The following is a 15,413-nucleotide window of genomic DNA, read 5'->3' as shown; positions in this document are numbered from 1 at the left end:
AGGTACTACTTTTCTTCCTAACTATGGTTGCAGCTTTCCCTATTCTCCAACAGGGTGACAGACTAGGTTGATTCGGTATCCAGAATTGAGGCGCATACATATGCTATCTCAATCTATGGGGCTGCCATACAGATTTCAAGCCGAGGATATACCCCTGGGTATTTAAACCAGACTTTAGTCTCGAAAATTCCAAACCTTTGCGTTCTAGGCAAGAGCCATTCAAACTCTAGTTTCCACCATCTCAGTTGGTCTCCTAGGAACTCACCGCAAACACAGGCAGGTGGCTATACCAGGCCACCAAAAGTCGTTCGGGCACTACAAACACCAAAGGAATTGCACCATTAGAGGATTTAAGGTCTCCTAGACCAGAGAGTGTACAAGACAGTGAGAATAAAGATGCGGGATTTAAGGTCTTCTAGACCAGACGATAAAACAGATATGATGCAATAGATAATATATGCGATGCAACAGAGAGTACAATAGATACAAAGGGTGAACACACTCCAACCACGCTGGACTCGTGAGTGGAGGAAGAACAAAGAAAATTAATTAGGAGCACGTTCCACGCAACCTAAGATAAATTCCAAACACGCTGAAAATCGTGTGAGGAAGGGGAGGCTCCAATCACGCTGAAATCATGAGAAGAGGTAAACAAATTCCAAACAAGCTGAAATCGTGTGAGGAAATGAGACACTCTAACCACGCTGAAATCGTGAGAAGAGGTACGAAAGCAATCGCTCGGGCTCGCGCTTCACGCGTCTCGAGATAAATTCCAAACACGCTGGAATCACGTAAGGAACGGGATGCTTAGACCACGCTGAAATCGTAAGAGGAGGCCTGAAAAGAATCGCCCAGGTGCATACACAACGCGACCTGAGATAAATTCCAAACACGTTGAAATCGTGTAAGGAAAGGAACACTCTAACCACGCTGAAATCGTGAGAGGAGGCCTGAAAAGAACCGCCCAGGTGCGTACACAACGCAACCTGAGATAAATTCTAAACACGCTGGAATCGTGTGAGGAAACAGGCACTCAAACCACGCTGAAATCGTGAGAGGAGGCCTGAAAAGAACCGCCCAGGTGCGTACACAACGCAACCTGAGATAAATTCCAAACACACTAGAATCGTGTGAGGAAACGGGCACTCAACCCACGCTAAAATAATGAGACGAGGCCTGAAAACAACCGCTCGGGCTCGTGCTTCACGCGTTTCGAGATAAATTCCAAACACGCTGAAATCGCGTAAGGAACGGGACACTCAAACCACGCTAAAATCGTGAGAAGAGGTAAACAAATTCCAAACACGCTGAAATCGTGTGAGGAAGAAACAAACTCTAACCACGCTGAAATCGTGAGAAGAGGTCAGGTAAACAACCGCCTAGGTGCGTACACAACGCAACCTGAGATAAATTCCAAACACGCTGGAATCGCGTAAGGAAAGGAACACTCTAACCACGCTGAAATCGTGACAAGAGGTCAGGTAACTCAGGAGCGCGTTCCACGCATCCTAAGTTAAGTCCCGGGGGACCACGATCCTAAACGCTGCCCGACGTAAAAGGATAAACAAAAAGAGATAATACAAGATGCAAATGAATGCAATAAGTGCGATGATACAGTACATGTTACAAGCGATGTAGAGCATGACATTTAGGGAATGCAATAAACAAACAAAGTGGCACTTTAGAAAGCACCTCATGGAGTGAGTGGCGGTAAACTGCTTTACTCTGACGGGGAATGGTATTCAAGGAGAGTACTTCTGATCGCCATTCTGGCTTGAAACAGTGAAACAGTCAACACAGTATTCTGTTCACTTTGAACACATAGCTTGTATCAGCACACTGCTCATTCTGAACACGCAGCTCAAAACACAGTATTCGGTTTACTCAGTACACAGCTCAGTCTGAACAGACAGTCCAATTTGAAAAGACGGGATGCAAAAACAAAACCTGTAGAAGTTGAAACAAACTCAGATGCTCCAAATTTTCCATCTTTTCTTTTGTTTTGCAGTCTGGAACCCATATAGCTTCAGATAGGTCCTAGTTTTACTATTCTTACATGACCTGGGTAGAACCCTGCGGTTTTTTTTAAAGAACAAAATCTTGTTTTGCACAAATGTGGAGAACGACACGACATTCCTAAGCACAAAACGATTCATTTTGAAATTGAGAAATGAATTCTTAACCGGGTATTGAGCCTACAACTGACCACAGCCAAAATGACTCAACAACGGAAAACAAAGGTAGAACAACCTAAACACAACTCAATAAAGGAAAAACAAGGTAAAACAACCTAAACACATTTATGACACTCAAATGACTCAAAACAAGAATCGAAACAAACAAAACACACAGACACAACACTCAGCTGTGTTACAAAGGCAAGATACCTCTTGGTGCACGAGGAGCCAGTTTTTCCGGGTATTATTTCCCACCCTTTCTTATTTGTGATTCTCACATCATTCGGCTCTCAGGCTCGGCTTTTCTCACAAAACCCTTTTCCTCACTTTTTCTCTCAACGCACATCTCTCTATTCTTTAATCTCTCATTTTTTATCCCTTCCCTGGGTGGTTGATGGATAAACAAGAAGTTACGGGCTCTTGCCCCTAGCATTCTGCTAGATTCTCTTTCTTCTGCGCACAGCTAGTGAATTCCTTCCACAGAGGAATTGCGCTACAACTGGGTGTGTAGCAAATCTGCAGCTGACATTGGTTGACGATGCTCTGCTAGGGAGTTTGGACGTGATCAGATCTGTCCAGATGAGGGAGTGGAACATCTTGCCCCATTCCAGTTCGTGCTTCGCACTTGGCTTGATACCTCGTTGCTTGGAGGATGTGAGAGCTTTCTGCCCTTTTGTGGTCAGCTTCAGTGGTGCCCCTTTTTGGCAGGTAGAATGCCCTTTCTGGAAAATAGAGTGCCCTTTCTAGCAAGTGTGTTGACAATGGGAAAAAGACAGAACACCTGACTCAACTGTGCCCCTAGTTCATCATTTTGACCATTTTTTGTTTTTGGCTTTCTGTTAAAATAATTTTGACCAAAATAAGAGTTAGATTAACATGCTTGTTCAATTTTCTGATTTAAAATCATGCAAGTCAGGCTATGAGCACTGAAAATTTTCTTTTTTTGGGTCCAAGAAATGGTCCAGTTTTAGAAGAATGGAATAATTTTCGAAAGAATTAGTCAACCTCATTAAAAATTCTCAAAAACTATATTTGCAAATGGTCATTGCTCAACGAGCACAGAACCTACTCTTGAGATGCACAACCTCAGATATGAAGGAAAATTGCCCTTTGTCTGAACGGCACCGTATGGAAATGGGAAATTGCCCCTTGTTTGAACAGCACCGCAGCACACTGTATGGCAACGAAAGTTGCCCCTTGTTTGAATAGTGCCGCAGCGCACTGTATGGCAACAGAAAGTTGCCCCTTTCTTGAATGGTGCCACAACGCATTGTAATCAGTCCTCAGAGTGACGATCACAACTGAACTCTCGGATACAGAGAACGAAAAGATGATCAAAACCACTACATGGACACAGTCGAATTTGAAGTGTTTTATGGCTGGACTTCGGAATGAAGTTGCCTACGTATCCCAAAGATGGGAATCAAGCCTTACGTAGTTCGGGGTTAAGGTACACTCGGGTATTAACCTCTCCTTTTACGCTCTAACTTTTGTCAAGGCCGCCCTTCTGGGTTTTCAACCTTGCGAGCTATGTTTTCCTTTTCTTTTCTTTTCGATTCTTTTTTGTTTCATTTCTTTTCTTTTCTTTTTCTCTCTCTTTTTTTTTTCTTTTCTTTTTTTCATTCTTTGCATTTTTTCTTTTCTTTTCTCTTTTCTTTTTTTCTTGCTCTAACTTTTGCCTGGGTCGCCCTTTCGGGTTTTCGGCCCAGTGAGCCTCTCAAGGGTAAAAGTGTAGCTTTGTCCATGTCAATTGGTTTTAAGATCCTGAAGTCATCTGAATCCAGGAGAATGGCCGCTGTTCGCTGATGATGCAGGAGTCCATCCAATGGGGGGCTGAATTTGCCCCTAGCGTTGTGGATAGGAACTCGGTTGTCCTTCAGCAATACTTTCTTCTTTCGTCCCTTCTGGGATTTGGCATTCTTGCCGATCTTCATTGATTTGCGGAATGATCCACCTTCGGCTCTTCGAGCACAATCGGACATTTTTCTGCCTCTAGGTCGAGGGCTGCTTCGAATCTGGCCACACAGGCCTCACATTGCGGTTGGCCGTTGAACATTCTGAATTAAGGTTCAAGGTTTGAAATCAAGAGGGGTCAAGTCTCGAGGCTGAGAGCGATCCTAAGCTGCACAATCTCAAGAGCGATTCCGCACAGGTCTTCGCAGGACGGCGCAAAATATTTTTTGAAATCTTTTAAGAAAGCGACAAATCGCTCGCGCTGAAGACAGTACAGAATCAATCTGGATCAAGCCAGGATCCTTCTCAGTACTCACACTAACAAACATGATCTCAATCATTAAGGGCTTAACATGTCTCTCTTCCTCTCAGTTGATCAAATTTTGCAAAACCCGAGGAATTCTTCCCTCTTTGTTTTCACCGCAATGTTAGAAAAAGTTTTGAAAAACTTAGGTCAATGCAATGATTTCAAGGCACAGAAAAGTAGGTGAAAAAACACTGCTATTTCAATCAGAATCTGTTGGCACAACTGGCTCCAAGACAGAAACAGACTCAAAACACTACAAGAATTTACACAATTGCCGACCACTTTTGCCGACCAAAAATTTTTTGGTCGCAAAAAAATGACATTTGGCGACCAAATATTAATTAGTCGCGAATGATCGTTATTTTTGGCGACCAAATATTATTGGTCGCAGAAGGTTATATTTTGGCGACCAAAAAATGAGTTGGTCGCAGAAAGTGGTATACTTTTGCCGACCAACTACAAATTTGGTCGCGGAAGGTCATATATTTTTTGGCGACCAAAAATTTGGTCGCCAAAAACTTATTTTCAGCAACCAAAAAAAATTAGTCGCCAAATTAGTACTTTTAGCGACTAATATTTTAGTCGCCGTTGATTGAGATTTGGCGACTAAAAAAGTTTGTCGGCGAAAGTACCTTTTCTGCGACTAATATGGTCTTTTGGTCGCCAAAAGTGGGGGGGGGGATTTGAAACACGGAGGGGGGAAATGAATACCAATTCGTAAGAAATGAGATTATCCATTCCCACCACTGCCATACGGGAATGGCTCTTTCGTTCCTCTCAGTCTCAGGTCGGCCATCGACCTCTCTCATCAGTTGCCTCGCCGCCCCTCCAGCTCCGCCGCCACCAAACCCTAACCCAACCGCCTTACCCTCCTTAACCCGCGTCCTCCAGTGCCCTCACTTCCAATCGTACGCACCACCACTGCAGTTTCGAAGCTCCAGATCGAAGCTCCAGATCGAACCGATTTCGAAGCTCCATCGAAGCTCCAGATCTGAACTCTGACCCCTCGATTACTCGCATTTCAAGTAATATGCACATTTCGACCCAATTCTTCCTTTCCCAAGCCGCTCGACTCGGTACACTTTCGGTGAGTCCTCTCTCTCTCTCTTTACTTAGATATGTCCATGTATCTGTATATGTATTTGTTGATTATGTTGATCTTTAGTCTTACAGCTTACCATGTAGAATATGAGATGTTATTAAAGTAGAGTTCAATGGGTTACTGATGATTTCCACATCTGAATTTGTGTTCCTTGATTAAGTGTATATGTATATATGTGTTTATTTTATTTTTTTATTTTTTTGTATAGACACAAATTGGTGAATTTTGACAGTGTTTGTTCTTCAACTTGTAATTTGGTGATCATCTAATTCTTTATACTTTTCTTTGTGATTATTTGTTTTTCCTCACTGTCTCTTTCTTTCACACAAAGTGTTTGATAAAATGCCAAGGTGAAATTTATATAATTTGTTGGACTTGAAACTGATGCACACTGTGTATTATGTAACAATGAGAATTTGCTGAGAAATAAAGAAGAAATGGTTGAGTAGTGGAATGTGTATATATGAGCAGATCAAGTGAAGAAAAAGAAAGAAAACAGAGCTTCAAAGAAGAAGATGAGAAATAATTCTTATTTTCTGCAGATTCAATACATCACAACTTCACATAATATATTTCTTGATTTTCTCATCTCTCTCACACCCCTTTTTATAGCAGATTTTGTCTCACATTACAATTCATAGCTAATTAACTGCCAGTTGGTTATACTTCTAGTAGGGTTTTTTCTTTTTCTTTTTTCGGTTGATAAATACCTCTAGTTTGTCTTTTCTCCATTTGCCATGTCATGTAACAACCCAACAACTAAGAATAGTTCTATCAATTTGCCATGTCATGAAACCATTCTATCAATTGAGTTAAGCCTAATACTAAAACCTGGAAGCAAAAAAAAAGTTTTGTTTGGCAAAGAGTTCTGTCTACTCCATTGTCACCAGGAGTGGGTTAACTAAGACCATTTTGAGCAGTTTATCTCCAGGGAAAGAATTCATCTGTAGACTGTAGCATATTTGAATTTTGTGACTGTGCCTAAAGTTTGACTCTTTTTGTGATTATATCATTGAAATTGACATACGCCTCCCATGAGGTCCTCTTGCATATTGTGTTGAAGCTCAAAGAAAAGCACCTTATTTGGCTTCAATTAGCGATCCCTTGAGACTTTCAATGTGCTACTTCTTCATAATTATTTTCACAATTGGTTTTTGTTTGTGGTGGCTAAACATCTCTCCTATACCTCCTAATTTTTGTGGGAGTACACAATATTCTATTCACTAGAAGATACTTTAGCCTTCGTTATCCTTCCCAAACAAAGGAAACTTCCTTGGCAACATCACGATTCTATGGGTGGGTGATGAGACCACCCCTTTGGAATCACAAATCTGTTCATCATTGAATAATGAGTTTATTCATCATCATAAGGTATATTACATGATATTTTTTGTGTATCTATTGTTACAGGGCAACAAAAAATCTTTGCGTGTTAATGAGCCATAGTTTCAAAAGCATTGGAAGCTTTAACTTGTTTTGAAGAAATATAATTTTTAATATGATCATTGGGCATGGAATTAACTTACATATCATCTTCTTAACTGATACTTGGCAATATTATTAAGGTCGGACTCTTGGCCTCATGGTGACTTGGGCTTGTAAAGGTGTCCTACAATGTGTTTAAACACCATTGGATGCATTACCTATGTGCTCCTTTTTGTTTATTACGTCTTTTCTTTTCTGTCATTTATATGAATTGAATGTTGTTTGTAAGTTTGTAGTTTCTGCCTTGTAGGTTGAGCAGTTGCATAAAATTTTTAAGCTTTGTGGCTCACCCTCTGAGGAATACTGGAGAAAGTCAAAGTTGCCTCATGCTACCATTTTCAAGCCCCAACAGCCTTATAGACGCTGTGTTGCAGATACATTTAAGGACTTCCCTGCACAAGCCTTAGAGCTTATGGAGACCCTACTTTCCATAGATCCTGCTGATCGTGGTTCTGCAGCTTCTGCTCTACATAGTGAGGTATGAACTATGAAGTTTCTTAAAAGTTGAATTTTCTGGAATGCTCTTGGTTCTCTTGAAGATTTACCCTTTTCTATGGCTGACTTTGGGAGCACTAAGTTAAAATGATGTGAACAATAGGCATGTCACTTGCCTTCCTGTCAATTTGGATAGAAAGTATAACATCTACAATTTAATCCAAGAGTATGAGGGTAACTTTATTTAAGAATCAGGAACATGAAGTGCTTAAAGGGCAAACAACAAGGGGTAGAAGTACATACCTCCTAACCTTAGTTATAATTTGCAAAAAAAAAAAAAAAAAAAAAAAAAAAAAGAAAGTGGCTGCCCTCAAACTTAAACCTGCAATCTCACACTTGGCAGCCCAAACTTCTACCATTGCACCCAACAATGGCCCCTTGTCAGTATTACATATTTGATGTTCAATAAACTTTCTGGTCTGACTTTGTCCATTAAGTAATAGGTCAGGGGTCAGTTTGCAAATATGGTTAGTGACACGTATTTTTTGTGTCTGCTTCCCCAAATCATTGTGAACTTTGGAAATAGCTTTAGTAAACCGTGGTCATTTTGTCTGTGTAGAGCTCTTGATGCTTTTTTCTTTTATCATTGAACTCTCTCTCTCTCTCTCTCTCTCTCTCTCTTATGAGTATTGTTGAATTATTTTTGTTTGGAACTAATTATTATTCTCATTTCTGGTCATTTATTAAATTACAGCAATATTTTTCCTTGGCTGATATATATTTTCTCATTGAGGAACTTGTTTCTTTCTTTTTGTGGAGTCTTTTTGTGGAGTCTTTGACTTTGTCCATAAAGTGCTTGTTTCTTATTATATGCTAAAAATATTTTCTCATTCAATTCTTTGTGTTATATTGCCAGTAATTTAGTATAGTTGTGTAAGATGATTTTACCTTGAATTACAGGCTCATGTGCTTCTGCATATCATTCACTCATCAAATCAGAATCAACCTCCTTATAGGAAGCATCGAGAAACTGATCATTCAGTGTTTATGCGTTCTATTACCGATCTTCAATCTCATATTACTGAATCTTGTAAGATGGTCTCAGCTTTATATGGGCCTTTCAAGAGCAAAGCTACAGAACAGGTAGGATGAATTTTTATAACTTGATTTTTTTTTCTTCATATTTAATCAATATTGACTCTTGTTAGCTAAAATGTGTAAGTTTGCCCTGTAATGTTGCTTAATGAATGAAGATTAGTTATGAATTATATAAAAACAAACTGAGAGGTTAGGAAGATAAGATACATAATTGTCCATTCTAAAAGGTTTATCCGTGTTATCATCTGCTAGCAAGCGATTTGTGATCCAGTTTGCACAATCCGAAATATGGGGCCTGCACTAAATTGGTGATGAGAGTTATTGTTTCTTTCACTCTATGTTGCTAATATAAAAAATGACAAACTGAACATTTAGACTTTAAATTTTGGGAAAAATGTTAACCATACATAACTCAAGAAACTCAAGAGAATAGTGCAAACAGGAAGCAAATTGTGTTGTGACCTTGAAATGGTCAACTCATGTTAGGTATTTTCTGCTTGGTACTTTTGAAGGACTTATCCCCAAACAGAGAATGGATTTTCATTGTTTTCTATCTTTAGGTATTTAGCAAATGTTAACCATACATAACTCAAGTATTATTTTCTGTCTTTAGGTATTTTGGCTTGAAAAGATCAAACAGAGAATGGATTTTCATTGTTTTAAGTATTCACCACTGGATATTCTAATCAGTCTGTCTCTACCTTTACAGCTGGGAGCCCCGTTCATACCTGGAAGTAGACTCCACAAGTCATTACAGGCAAGTTAATTATATAGTCACATTAGTTTTTTTATTTTTCTTATTTTACACTATTATGAGAAATTAATAATAAATTTGAAGATGGGTTGTTTTAGGCAAACAAGAAAATGTTTCAGGCAAAGAGGGAATATGATGGAGTTTTTTTTATTTGTTCTTGTTCTTTTGAAGTGTTTGAAGTGTTTCTTTGCTTTAAATTACTTTACAATGCACTTGTTTAACCTATCAATGGTGTATTACTCAAGTAGGTTTAGGAAATAATATAAAAAGAAAATAAAGAATTAATTAGAAGAAGCAAATAAATTACTAAGATGAGAATTGCTGCATAAAAACAAGGTGGAAGAACAGGATGCGAACAGGATTCTACACCCTTTGGTTCCTATTGTTTGCTTCGTATTTGTGATCACATTTTATTTGTTGATAGTCAGATGGACTTACTCTTTAAGTTTTGTGATTTTAAGTATTTTGTGTATATGTTCATTGGATAATCTTCATTATGATTCCTTTACTCTAATAAGCACAGACAGGACAAACATCTACAATGGAAAAGAATAGGTAGAAGAACCACTGAACATGGTTGAAAGCAAATGAGATAAATTAAACTATTGAGTTTGTTTCTATATTTGTTCTCTGTGCTGTCTATATTAAAAATGACATTTGTTCTCTTATGGTGCTTTACAGTGGGACATTATATAGAAACAATGACAGTGGAATTGTTCTCTGTGCTGTCTATATTTGTTCTCTTATGGTGCTTTACAGTGGGACATTATATATCTTTGTAATCACTGCAGGCGATATTTGAAGGGATTCTTGTTGATATACCATTTGCAACGTTCTTCTTGAGCAAATTAAAGCAAAAGTAGGGTTGCACCCATGTGGCATTCACAATGTATATTCTTATTTATCAAAAACACAAGAAATAAAAGGAAAAAGAATTTCTTGCAGATGATCAACCTTATATCACTTTTCTTTCTCTCTCCTCCACACTCCCACTCCCACTCCCACTCCCACTTCTACTTCCACTTCCACTCCCACTTCCACTGCCCTTCTAAAAATTGTGGAAAAAATCCACACATGCTTTATATGTATCTGCGTACACATTATGGTCCTATGGAAATAGTTTTGAATTTCAGGACCATCTCTGCATATAAAAGATGAGTCTTTTGGGGTCCCAAATTGCCTCATAGCAGGTGTTATATTTTTTAGTTTTGAATTCTAGTTTTGAAATCTATTTTGATGCATCCAAAATTTTGTTGAGCAGGTACAACTATTTGAATGACTTACCTTCCCTGGATCCAGAGTTATATCGCCACCTTATTTTCTTAAAGGTGATATTTCTCCCTCTCCCTTGCTCTCTTCTTTGAGCAATAGTTTTTAGTGAAATCTTATGCTTCATTGATTTGCAAAATTGATGAAGCTAAGAGATGAATTGTTTGAACATTGTTATTGCCTATCCAACCAGCAGTTATAACTGAATCTGTATATATTATCTTCTTGTCAACCAAACAAATTTTTTGACATCTTTGGAAGTAATGAAACATTCTAACATTAACTACCTAAATCTTGTAGGGTTCTTGCACTGCATCCGTTTCAACGCACCAATACTCATTTCTTATGTGCTCAGTTTTTTGATTGGCCTCCTGAGAAAACAGTTTTTGTAATTCACAATCTTAATTATGTATTCTAGAGTAACTTGCAAGCATGCACATGCTCACATCATTTGGATTCATGAGTTTTTTCGAGTTAGGTATCTGTACTTTTATCGTCTAGTTGGTTCACTGGTTCATTTACAAGACAATATCAATTAGCTCCTTATTGGGCTGTTCCTCAGCTTATAGATTTTTGTTACAGCATGGGCAACCAGTATTGGAACCTTGCTTTCGGACTTTTAGTAACACTGCCAGCAGATCATAACTATTGTTTTCACATTTTTCTGTTGAAGGAAACTGTCAAACTAACTCTTGTAGTGGGATGAGTCAATTGTTACACTAAACTGTCAAACTAACATTTGTTTTAACATCAGAGAAATCTTTCTATAATAAGGTGTCTGTAGTAATGACATCTTTCCACTGGAATAAAATTTTCCTTTTTAGATATCAATCTTTTGACCACCCTTTTAAGTAAGAATGTGAAGAGTTGAATCTATCTTAGCTTATAACTCAAAATTGTTAGGCACAAAGAATTTGTCCATTGCCTATAAAAAAAAAAAGGGCAATGGCATAAACTTCTCCTTCCATTCCTAAACAAAAGGTTTGTTTCCTTTTTAACCTTTGAATTTTCATGCATTGATTAAGATCTCTTGAATTGAGGTCTTGTTCCTCTACAATTGATGTCTTCTTCTAACTCTAAACTCAAAAATTGGATCAAACAATGTATCATGGATGTTAAAATATGTTCAAACTTAACTTTCAACCTAATAAATCAAAATTTCAAATGAATTTTTAGGTCTTATTTGATTAGTGAGATTAATAGTGAGAAGATTAATAATCCATATGATTAGTGTAGGAATAATTATCCAGTTGAATTAGTGGGGTAAATAACTCACTCTTGTCACATTTGTTTTGCAATAGATATAAAAATATATAATCCTAATTATATGTTTGTTTTGTGTTATTAATTGTATGATTAAAAAATTGTCAACTTTATTGAATCCTAAATAATTGTCCTAAATATATAATCCTAATTATATGTTTGTCTTGACACTAGTCAATCTCAAAGCTTCTGATTCTCTAAAAACCTTGTCATTGAATTGCCTATGAATTGCTTGAATATGTAAGTTTTTTCAGAACATTGATTGCCATTGATGTAGCTGTGTTGCAGATTATGGTATCCATCTTCATTAAGCTTTATGCAGAGTTTGTGTAGTGGAAATGATAGTTCTATATTAGCCGTCACAGAAGGCTGCCAGGTTTTGCCTTTTCATTTTGTATACATTTTTTTAAAAAAATTAACATTTGAGCTTATTTCTTTGTTTACCCATTTTGGCATTTTTCCATCTTTTTGAATTACTGCAGCTTTCCATATGGGACTTGAGAATGAAAGAAAATGGTGGTTGTGTGCATAGGATATATGGTTCTGTTGGAGATATCTTCTATGCAGTCTGTAGTTCTTCAACTAGTATTGCAGTGGGAGGAGCTGATTGTACTGTTACCGTCTACGATCCTCGCAGGTTGGTTACCATGTCAGGCATAATTTCATCCATTAATGGCCATTTCTGTATCCCTACAAAGTTGTGAATGGTCGAGTTTAGATTTTATGGCATTAACAATGAAGAATCAAATGTCTTGATTCTTATAATATAACAGTGAAGCATAAAATACTTGTGATCATTAAGTCTTGTTGACGTTTGTAGGGATAGATGTCTGGGGATTGTTAGTAGTCCAAATGCTTCATAAATGTTTTTAATAATCAATACCAATTCAAAAGAAAAAAACTTGCCTTGTCTGGGGATTGTTAGTGGTCTGCATGTTGCTGTGTAACAAGGTGGCAACTTGAGTAATTTGAAACCCAAATATACTTGATTTAGAGTACACAACAAACTCAATCGCTGTAACTTAAAGTTATTACGATTCTTTCGTCATGAGTTTCATAGAATAGAAAGCCTATAGAATATGAGCTGCTTTTGATAAATAAATTGGTCCACTTTTTTGGTTCTTCAAATTATTCTAGACATTCTATGAATTACTGAGGAATTGTCTATTGGCCAATTAGATTGGCTTTTAAATTAATAGAACAAAGATGACATTTCTAGTGAATATTAGTTACTTAACATCCATCCACTTTTTGAGAAGGGTGACATTTTTGTTGAATCATTACCTTCGATGGCTTAGTTCATTAGATCATGATATCACCACCACCACCACTACTACCACAATCACTGTCTCCTCCTTCTCATCATTGTTATTTCTATAAACAAATACGTTCCCTCTTCCATGTCCCCATCATTTAAAGCTCAATCCTTTTCCATGAATAGCTAATCGTTTATTCATCCTAACTCGTCATCTTGTAAGTAATTTGTTGCTTGCATATGAAAGAGCTAAGGGAATTCATCTCTTCTGTAATCAACAGATTGAATTTGATAGATCTGCTGAAACTGTCACGTATGGTTCTAGTAGAGATCTTTTCAAATTTTCGAGTTTTAGCATTCCTTGCAAATTAATGTTTGTATGGCCATAAGCAAACTCAGTTCTAGATCTTTGTGTGGACCAAAAATGTTCAGATATTCACAAGCCTCTCTTGGTTAGGCTGGCCAAAGAGTTTTTGAATTGATCAAACTTTGCAAAGGCTCCTGACCTTATGAAATATTATCATGTGGGAAAAGCTAACAAGGATGGAGCTTGTTTTTGTGTTCTTTTTGGGAAAATTTTGTTGTTGATTGTAGAAACGTCAATTGGTATGCATGTTAGATGTCCTAAGCACATTCAATTGGTTTCTTTGAAATTAAATATTTGTCTCGTTGTTGTGAAAGATCAAATATTGAAATCCGACCTATCTGCCTGGTGAGGAGAAAAGAGTTATCATGCATTTTATTAGATGATGAGAGCAAAGGACGAATTAGATGAAAAAGAGAGTGATGTGACACAATTAAGCAGCTATTGGAGAAACAAACAGAGAGATGTTTGTATATATGGTTCCTGGTACCTCTTTTGTATTGTAGTAAGATACCATTCAAACTTTAAGAGGTGAGGGGAAAAGAAATTTGATGAGGTTAATTTTCTTCAAGGAAGATCATTTGTTAATTGCATGTTTAAGCTATTGACTACACAATAGATCTACTGAAATGTGTCTCTGTCCTGTGATGCCATTGATGAAGTGTTGAACATGCACGTCAAAGAGGAAAAACAGAAAGATAGAGAGATTGTAATTCTTTACTCGACTTTGTGTTGTCTATGAAATTTCTTAAGTTTTTTCCCTACAAGGGTAGTAACCAACCAAATACTTCGATTATTTGATTAAAATCCTATTAATGTACCTGCAAATATACTCATTTGTTGTTGTTGATGAAAAACTGTTAGCATACTACAGCATACGGATGAGATCTTTGTTATAGGAAGCATAGCATTGTTTGTTATTAGTAAGGAAAAAGTATTACTGGGACAGCATCTTTGTTAACTGTTGTTTTTATCACAATTAATGCCTTTTTTTTCCCTTCTTTAATTTGCTTTTCCCCTTTTTTTGCATCTTTGTGCTTTTGTGTATCTGGGACAGCATCTTTTTTTTGGGTAGGCATGGGACAGCATCTTAAGCTTTCTTTCATTGCAGGTACCTAGATCATAATCAATTTACTGGGAGCATCCCGGATGCATTCTATAAGCATACTTTCTTGAAAGAAATGTGAGTTTCTATCTTCAATCAGTACAAGCAAATTGCAATTACCCAACACTAGGTGAAATGCTAATTGATTAAATGTTGTCACAGCTATATTGAAGGAAATGCTTTCCGGCCAGGTGTGAACCCTATTGGCGTCCACAATGTCCTTGAAGTTTCTGACACAGAGTTCTTGTTTTAGTCAAAGCTTCCACATATTATTTACTCGTAGAATTGTTTCTTTTTGTTCTTTCTAAAACTAGGGTGTTTCAGTTTGAATTGGAATGTAGTTCTATAAATAGGATGTATATAATGTACACTAGTGTTTTGGGAAATTTAAGAAATTTTGGAAGTAGGTTGTTTGACAGTTTAGAAAGGTGTTGTTGGATTCTTTGGTTGTCATTATTTTGTGTGAACAATGTCTGGTGGAACACCATGGTGGGGATGTCTGGTTGTTTTAGTTTGAATTGGAACAATGTCTGGTTGTTTGACAGAAATTTAATAAATCGAATGTTAATGAATTATGTATTGTGTCGAATGTTAATGATTTAGTTAATTTGAGTGATGCTTTAAAATTATAGGTTTATTATGGATTGAATAAATTATTAGGAGTTACAAGTGTATTGTTTTCCTGCTTTGGCGACCAATTTATTAGTCGCGACAAATAAATAAATTTTTTTCGCAAAAAATGACAATTGCCGACCAAGAGTTTTGGTCGCAAAAAATACATCTATTGCCGACCAAAATAGCTCTTGGTCGTGGAAACTCACTTTTGCCGACCAAAAAATTTGGTCG

General features: G+C 37.2%; 2 protein-coding genes across 2 annotated transcripts; both read left to right on the top strand.

The window, feature by feature from the left end:
• Positions 1-5,129: 5,129 nt before the first annotated feature.
• Positions 5,130-9,377, top strand: LOC145820151 (putative serine/threonine-protein kinase At1g09600). Its single transcript, XM_082914943.1, has 4 exons — positions 5,130-5,524; positions 7,275-7,502; positions 8,420-8,602; positions 9,267-9,377. The coding sequence occupies exons 1-4, from the start codon at positions 5,468-5,470 to the stop codon at positions 9,321-9,323; spliced, it is 525 nt and encodes a 174-aa protein (XP_082771069.1). The 5' UTR covers positions 5,130-5,467; the 3' UTR covers positions 9,324-9,377.
• Positions 9,378-12,012: 2,635 nt separating this feature from the next.
• Positions 12,013-14,985, top strand: LOC145820150 (uncharacterized). The gene is made up of 4 exons (XM_082914942.1): positions 12,013-12,219; positions 12,326-12,480; positions 14,574-14,645; positions 14,730-14,985. The coding sequence occupies exons 1-4, from the start codon at positions 12,160-12,162 to the stop codon at positions 14,818-14,820; spliced, it is 378 nt and encodes a 125-aa protein (XP_082771068.1). The 5' UTR covers positions 12,013-12,159; the 3' UTR covers positions 14,821-14,985.
• The last annotated feature ends 428 nt before the right edge of the window (positions 14,986-15,413 follow it).

Source organism: Camellia sinensis, chromosome 2, assembly GCF_055761805.1.
Source record: "Camellia sinensis isolate YWXY chromosome 2, ASM5576180v1, whole genome shotgun sequence".
In the NCBI taxonomy this organism is placed as follows: Eukaryota; Viridiplantae; Streptophyta; class Magnoliopsida; order Ericales; family Theaceae; genus Camellia; species Camellia sinensis.
This window is presented reverse-complemented; position numbering and strand designations above follow the sequence as displayed.